We start from the raw sequence: 8,737 nt of genomic DNA, 5'->3' as shown, positions 1-8,737 counted from the left end.
CCACAGTGTTTAACCTATTGCTGGCAAGTATGTGAAGGAATTTTTTGTCCAGCCTTACAGTACAAATTTTTGTATTTTAATCTCAGACAGGGATATTATCTGTAGAGCATTGTAAAAGCGCAACTTGACAGTCAATCACCCGAAGTCCACAGGAGTGCTCTCTTCGGCGACAAAAAAAGGTTTAAAGATTTATTGCCCTAGCCACTGACTTTTGACATCTTCCTTTGCACACAGCAGTGGCTATGTAGTGTGGAAGTGCTCTAAAGCTCTGGAAGTTGGCCAGCTGGTCTTAGCCTTGGTAGGATACCAAATATAGTGTGGGCTACTTTAGTAGCAATATACAGATGATCATCATGCATTCCGCAGCTGGGGAAATTTTTAAGGGTCATCTACATCTATCAGATAACTTCGGTCTATTCTGCAGCATTTCACAAGAACAGGGATTCATCTTCCCCACTTAACCAATCAGACCTTTTTGGCAAAGGACATTGAACATATAACTGAAATAAGGCAATAAGCTCTGTATGCATTAGCTGAAAAATACATGAATAAATGTATGATGGACACCTCATGGTGGCTTAAAAAGAAACACTGTAAATAATATGTTGGACTAAAAGTCAGTTGTTATAAAAAAAAATTACTTTATATGTATAAATGGAAAAAATGTTAATATTTTTTTTCTTTTCTATTAATTTATAAGTGTCTATCTCAAGTGATAATTTAATAAAGGTGTTGAAAAACAGGAAAGGAAAATTGCACCCATAAACACATTTCTTTACAATGTGCTTTTCTGAAGCTGGAATAAATATTAAAATACTGATTTACTGGTGTAGATATCCACTTCCCAATTATTACGCTGGTGAACTGGATCTGAAAGCAAACTCACAAGGAAACATAGAAGATAAATGAGAGGCCTATTATCCCATCTCAGGGAGTGGGGTAGTCTCTACACTCAGCAGACTGTTTAAAACAGAGACACCCTTCAAATAATTAATGAACCCAAGTTGTCCTTTGGCAAATGCATGCTGCACACACAGATTTGAAACTCTGTACAAGAGGAAATATTGTAGCTATTTAAACATATGACTACCTACTGTTCCCACTACCCAGTTTCCAGCAGCTCTCTCACTCAAGATGGTATCACATAGGTAAACAGCTCAGGAAAAACTATGGCAAAATTTTAATGCTAACTAACACACCTGCTAAGGTCTCAATAAAGACCAAAAAAAAAGTACAAGATGGAAATAGTACAAAGAACACAAAGTCACACATGCTGGGAAAATGTGAAGCGGTCCATCTGAACAAGGACAGCAACAAGTGAGTGGGCAGAGGCAGTAGACGGTAGGGACTAATTATTCCCAGATTTAAAAGTACTTCTTCATGCAGAAGACTGCAGACCTGTGAAATGAACTAAAAGAATGGGTGGTGGAATGGGAAACCATGGAGGCATTTGAAACAGCACAATAGAGATGGGAAAGGGAGGAATGAAAGTGCAGACTACATAGGCTAAATGTTTCCTTCTGCCAAATGCAAAGTAATAGAAACAGGAACCATACATTGTGTAAAAGCAGACTAACTGGTGTGAGACTGCAGGCCTGTGTCAAGAAAGGTTAAGGACTCAGCAGAAAGCACAATAAAAAAACACACACTATCACTGATTTATCGTATAGATGTGTATGCTCACAAATACTTATGCAGAAATCGGTCGGGCACCTGCCCTCAATTCAGTACATCTTAGGCGTGTCAAATGGACAGCTATTTTCTGCCACCTCCATCCCAGTAGAACTGAATATGGCATAAAAGAAATGTGAAAAAATGCCACTCATACCTTGTCCTACTGCTGTTGAATGGCATGTAACTTAATCTTCAAAGCCTCTGCCTCTAGACAAAGAAAGCCATCCTTGGTGATTTAACCTTCATACCTGACTTGTCCTTACACGTCCTGATACAACATAGCTAAACTTCAGTCACCAATATAGCTGCAGGGAAGTGTCATTCTCCTAAAGTACTGAGCTAGCCAAATTAAAACATTCTTAAAACTTCTAAGAAGGTGAACCGTCCTTCAAGTGGGAAGCTTTGCTAAGCTAATTTACCTCAACTATCCACTTACTGTGCTTCAGTTAACTTGTATACCTCTGCGAATGTTATTCCATCTGTCCCTGCATATTTAAACGTGATTCACACAGCTTTAGGAAAAATGCTGCAATCTGTATGCAAAACACATGAATGCAAAAATCTTGATAATGTAACAGAGTGCAAACAAAAAAAAAACCCTGATATGTTGCACCACAATGTAGCTCATGCAGGTGAGTTTTCAACACTACTCTAAAAGTAGAAGATAGTTTTTAACAGATTCTGGCAGTGGAAGTTCCTTAACAGCATCTGGCAGGTACTGGACACCAAGGCTGTGACGCACTGAATAACGAGACAGTGACTTCAAGGTTCCAGGAGACGAGCACATCAATGTTAGCTTTGCACATAATTGTTGATCTCTAGCAACTTCACGGGGCATGATACCATTTTTCCTTAATTCAAAGTGGCCTGCAGCTCTGTGAAGTAACTCCAAGCATGATTCTTCTTTCTCTGTTCCTAGTCCTCTCACTAACAAAGCAACCAACCGGGAAATTGGTGTCTGGCCCTTCAAATTGGTGACACGAACTTCAGCACCATGCTCTAACAGAATGCGTACACTTTCCAGATTTCCTTTCATTGCTGCCCAGCTCAAGGGTGTGTCATTATTGTAATCGACTGCATTGGCACTTGCACCATTTTCAAGCAGGGTCCGGACACACTCAAAATTGTTTTTGAAAGCAGCCCAGTGAAGCGGGGTGTCTTTATTACCATCAAGTGCATTTGGATTGGCTCCATATTCCAAAAGGATCTCAACACAGGCTTCATCCTTTTCTGCCGCATAATGCAATGCTGTTCTGTTGTATCCATCAAGGGCATTTACCTATAAAAGACAGATTACAAATCAGTAGTGTACCTCAAACATCCTTGACTTTTCAAAGACATCCTATAAATGGGATGAAAATTGTTGCTCTGCCCTTCGTAAAAGTCAGCAACTTGGAGAAAAATTGAGAGTTATTATGAAGACAGTCAGACTTACAGACAACTCCTTTTACTTCAGAAAATGTATGTTAATTCAGTCTGTCAACTTTTTAAGTCAGCAGTACAAAATTGAAAAATGTCCCTGTGGAGCCTTTGTCCCTTATTATTTTGGGCTTTGTCTCTGATTCTGGACATAAAATGTTGAAAGCCATGAACAATATTTTAAAATGTAAAACTATTTGGCAGTTAAATTACTACAGTTTTTAACAACATAGTTAAGTACTTCAATCTTGTGAACTAGCTGTTTCACTACTGCAAAATAATGCCTTCACTGTACCACTGACGGCTACTGTCCAATTACTAGGCCAGGCTACTAAAATGTTAAACAATAAGAGAAAATTCTTTAGGAACTTGATGTTGGGCATTCATAATGAAGGAGTTTAATTAGGTTGAGGTAAGGGGCAACCCCTGAGCATGAATGCAGTTTAAATGGAGTAGTGGAGAGGTAAGATGCTTCAGTAGCATATAGGCATGCAAGACTGTTCAGGTGCCCTACAGTAAGAGGCACATACACACTCTTGGAGGGGGACATACATCTATTACAGTCTGCCCCTGACTCTTGCACCACTCAGTCGGCAATGATGAGACACTGCATGGCAGTTTCTGCACACAGTATCATTCCATAAAGGCAAACTTGGGGTGAAAAAAAGCCAGAGAACACTGGAAGGACAACTGGGGACTGCAGAGAAGGCAAAGTCTGAGGTTAAAGGCAAGTAAAGATATTTTAAAAAAAAACCTTACTGCTCTTGCACATGGAAGCCAACTTTCAATAAGTGCACAAGCTGGACTAGTGGGCTATGCTTTATAGCTAAGCTAAGACTTGGTCATAAGAGGAAATTGTTCAAGATCTCCCTGAGCCAATCATGCAACTTCAGTACCTTCAGGCTTGCTGATCTCTTAAATGCATACTATTCAGAAACAGACAGGTATACACTTATACCAGCAAAACAGTTAAGACATATAGTAGAAATATCTTGTACAGAAGATTTAACATCTACATGTATTTTAAGTGACTCATTTACATCTTACTCAGTACTAAACATTCAAGCACTTTTCTTTTTTCCATTTAAAATATTCATTGCATACCTCCACATCCTGTTTTGAAGTGTAAATTAAAAATTACTATAAGGATTTGGCTAAGATAAAATCAATAACTTATCAGTTTAATATCACACAGTCTAATCATAACAGAAACTGTTTTAGTAGTGTCAGAAATTCACAGTAAACAGCTACGATTTCTACACTGACTTTCATGTTTTTACATAAGGTTGTCACAATGATGTGTAGGTAAGTATCGCTGTCTCACAGTGCTTGGTTTTTCCAGTCCAGTTTATGCTGGAAGCTGTGTGTCTGTACTATATATTTTCTCCCATCTTTGAATGTTTTATGCAAGGGTCTCCTGTCTTGTTTCCTGCAAAACTCCAAAGATGTCAGCAAATGGACAGGCAATACTAAACTAGATCTAGACGTGTATTATGGTAGGTGTGCTCTCTGCGACGAGATGACATGCCATCTGAATTTTATCCTCAGCCTAATAGCTATGCCCTACTACAACAGTGTACTTGATAAAGCAGGTATACAGTGGATTAAAGTGTACACACCCATGTTAAAATGCCAGGATTTTGTGATGTAAAAAAAAAAAAGACTACAATAAATCATTTCAAAACTTTTTCCACCTTTAATGTGACTTATAACCTGTACAATTCAATTGAAAAACAAACAAATTTGTTAGGTTAAAAATATAAAAAATAAGAAACGTACCATAAGCTGCTTGCATAAGTGTGCACATTCTTAAACTAATACTTCGTTGAAGCACCTTTTGATTTAATTACGGTATTCAGTTATCTTGGGTAGGAGTCCATCAGCATGGCACATCTTGACTTGGCAATATTTACCCACTCTTCCTTGCAAAAGTGCTGCAAATCTATCAGATTGTGAGGGCATCTCTTGTGTACAGCCCTCTTCAAGTCACCCCACAGACATTGGATTTAGGTCTGGGTTCTGGCTGGGCCATTCCAAAACTTTAATTTTCTTCAGGTGAAGCCATTCTTTTGTTGATATGGATGTATGCTTGGGGTCATCGGTGTACTGAAAGGTGAAATTCCTCTTCAGCTTTCTAGCAGATGCCTGAAGGTTTTGGGCCAAAAGTGACTGGTATTTGTAACTGTTCATAATTTCCTCCACCTTGACTAAAGCCCCAGTTCCAGCTGAAGAAAAGCAACCCCAAAGCATGATACTGCCACCACCATGTTTCACCATGGGGATGGTGTTCTTTTGTTGATGCGAAGTGTTGTTTTTGTGCCAAACGTACCTTTTGGAATTGTGGCCAAAATGTTGAACCTTGGTTTCATCAGACCATAACACATTTTCCCCACATGTTGCAAATTTCAGCCGGGCATGGATGTTTTTGTGTGTAAGAAAAGGCTTCTGTCTTGCAACCCTACCCCATAGCCCAGACATATGGAGAATACAGGAGATTGTTGACACATGTAGTACACAACCAGTACTTGCCAGAAATTCCTGCAGCTCCTTCAGTGTTGCTGTAGGTCTTTTGGCAGCCTCCCTGACCAATTTTCATCTAGTCTTTGCATCAATTTTGGCGGGACGTCCAGTTTTTTGCAACGTCACTGTTGTCCCATATTTTCTCTACTTTTTGATAATGGTCTTCACTGTGTTCCCTGGTATATCCAATGCTGTGGAAATTTTTTTTGTACCCTTCTCCTGACTGATACCTTTCAACAATGAGATCCCTTTGATGCTTTGTAAGCTTTCTGCAAACCATGGCTTTTGCTGTAGCAGGCAACTAAGTAAATGTCAGGAAAATCCTACTAGGACAGCTGAACTTTATTTGGGGTTAATCAGAGTCCCTTTAATTGATGGCAGGTGTGTACCCAATAAGACTGAATGCTGTAATTAAATCAAAAAGTGCTTTAACAAAGTATTAGTTTATGGGTGTGCACACTTATGCAACCAACTTATTGTACACTTTTTATTTTTTATATTTTTTCCCATAACAGATTTTTTGTTTTTCAATTGAATTGTAAAGGGTGTAGGTCACATTAAAGGTGGGAAAAGTTTTGAAATTATCTTTTGTGGTCTCTTTTATATCACAAAAAAAATGGCATTTTAACAAGGGTGTGTACACTTTTTATATCCACTGCAGGTGATGGATAGACAGTTTACAGCACTATTTTATTAAGATGTAAAAAAAAAAAAAAAAAAAAAAAAACTTATGTACTCACCATAACATTCCATCTGAGTAGTTATATTTGTCAGCAACCTGTGGGTTTTGGATCCGAAACAGATCCGAGCCGGCAGCTTAAAAACCTATAGATCCGAGCTCCAAGCTCCTCCCCTTTACCCACAGTGCACTGCAGCCTCCTTCCAATCCTCAGATCGAGTATGCCTGCATGACACACAACCTAACTGAGAAAAACCTGACCAGAATACATATACTAGGCTCACCAGACCCAGGACACTGAGCTCAAAACTCAGACATAAATCACCAAGGTCAGGGGGAAGGAGGGAGGGAAGGTTGCTGACAAATGAAGTCTAACTACTCAGATGGAACGTTATGGTGAGTACAGAACTTCTTTATCTGAAGTAGCTTCATTTGATCATCAATCTGTGAGACAGAGTCCCCAGCTACCAAAAATCTTGGGAGGCTCTTAAGGAAGGATATTCAGGAGCACTGCAGAGCCAAAGGAAGCCTTTCCTCTAGACACCATATCCAGCTTATAATGAGTAATAAAAGTGCGAGAGGAAGCAAAGGTAGCTGCTGAACAAATGTCATCTAGGGAAACTCTAGGCCAGAATGCAGCAGAAGTAGCCATAGAACAAGTAGAATGAGCATGAACCCTGTCTGGTTCCAGTAATCCATGTTCCTTGTATGTCTGTAAAATACAAAGCGAGATCATAGGTTCATACTAGGCTATCTGCCCTAGGGCATTTATAAGCCTAGCCAGCCATTTTAAATTAATTTTTCTATGCCCTTTTTCGAGGTTAGTATACTGTGCCTCTAACAATGACACAGAAGTGATACCCGGGGTAAACCTACGATCTCCCATCCACTCATCAAGATTTCTCTTGAAGAGAGTCAATGAGGGACTCTGCCTAACCTGGACTGGGATTTTATTCCAGCGTCTCTGGGTTATGAATCTGTCCCTCCAGCATGTCCTATTTATTTCAGTGCTGAGGTTCAAGTCTCTCGAGCACGTAGCTCGATGGGATTTGGATTTTCTGAGGTGCAGCATGTCCATTAATTCCGGGTTGGACATGGCTTTATAGGTCAGGCACAGATCGCCTCTGAGCATGCGGTATGCCACTGAGTAGAGCTGGAGTTTCTTTAACCGGGCAGCATATGGCATCTGTTTGAGCCCTTTGATCCTCTTGGTGAGGTACTTTTGGGGTCTTTCCAGTTACTGCAGGTGTCTGGTAAGGTACATCCCAAAAGGGGCATTGTACTCAATTATGGGCCTGATAAGGGATGAGTAAAGATGACCTCCCCTGATCTAGATGTGAATCCCTTCATGATTAGGTGGGCTATATAAAATGTTTTTCTAACCACTTTGGCCACGTGGCTGTCAAATGAGAGATTGATATCAACTTGGGTCCCCAGGTCCCTAATTACTTCTTCTGTACTTAATGGATTACCACATATGTGGTAATTTGTGGGCACTTTGTTTTTGCCAAAGGGGATGACTATACACTTTTGGGCGTTTAGCTTGAGGCCATGGCTCTGGCACCAGCTGTCTGTTTCTAGGAGGCCCTTTTGGGGGATGCTTGTGTCGGCTGGAGAGTCGATTATGGCACCCAGTTTGCAGTCATCTGCGAACTTGGTCAGCTACAGTCCTTCCGTGTTGGCCTGTACCTCCAAGAAATATATACCGAACAAGAGAGGTCCCAGGACTGAGCCTTGTGAGATGCCACTTGTAACTGGTGTGGAGTCTGACATGGCTCCAGCAATTCTAACCATGTGGGTTCTGTCCTTGAGCCAGTTTGTAACCCATCTAGTGACATAGGGGTTTATATTTAAGCTGGTGAGCCTATCTATAATGCCCGAGTGGGGTATTGTATCGAATGCTTTTGCGAGGTCCAGGTAGGCTGTGTGGACCACCATCCCCTCGTCAATGGCCTTGGTGAGTGTTTCAAAGAAATCAACCAGGTTTAAGAGGCAGGATCTGCCCTTAAAGCCGAACTGGGTAGGATCCAGTGTCTGTAGGTCCCCAATATCTTTATTTATGAGGTCCATGATGATCCTTTCCATAGCTTTGCAGACCAAGCTAGTCAGGCTTATGGGGCGATAGTTTCCAGGATCCGTTGAGGCACCACCTTTGTGGAGAGGGACCACTGTTGCTGTACGTCACTCTTTGGGTACATATCCTGTAGTAAGGCTGAGACTGAACAGTAGTTTTGTGTTTGGGTTTAGCTCTTCTTTGAGTTCATGTAGGACGCAGCCCGGGACACCGTCTGGTCCCATTAATGCTGTGTTTTTTGCTTTGGAGAGGGCAGCTCTTACCTGAGTATCTGAGATGTCAGGGGGGCAGCACTCTGCTGGAATAGACATTTGCCCTTTTGGTGGGGGAAGTTTGCGCTGAACCTGTCAGCTAAGGGATTTTTTTTTGGC

The 8,737-nt window shown here is 40.8% G+C and overlaps 1 protein-coding gene across 2 annotated transcripts in view; it reads right to left on the bottom strand.

The window, feature by feature from the left end:
* Positions 1-686: 686 nt before the first annotated feature.
* ASB8 (ankyrin repeat and SOCS box containing 8) overlaps positions 687-8,737 on the bottom strand; it is a 207,173-nt gene continuing 199,122 nt past the window's right edge. For both annotated transcript variants that reach the window (XM_044083478.1, XM_044083477.1), the window contains exon 5: positions 687-2,953. In XM_044083478.1, coding sequence (XP_043939413.1) covers positions 2,321-2,953 — 633 coding nt within the window. In that variant the 3' untranslated portion in view covers positions 687-2,320. The remainder of the gene's footprint in view (positions 2,954-8,737) is intronic.

The sequence above is a fragment of the Protopterus annectens genome, chromosome 9.part0 (genome assembly GCF_019279795.1).
Source record: "Protopterus annectens isolate FY-2018-M chromosome 9.part0, PAN1.0, whole genome shotgun sequence".
In the NCBI taxonomy this organism is placed as follows: domain Eukaryota; kingdom Metazoa; phylum Chordata; order Ceratodontiformes; family Protopteridae; genus Protopterus; species Protopterus annectens.
The sequence above is the reverse complement of the archived record's forward strand: the minus strand, read 5'-3'. Positions and strand labels throughout refer to the sequence as shown.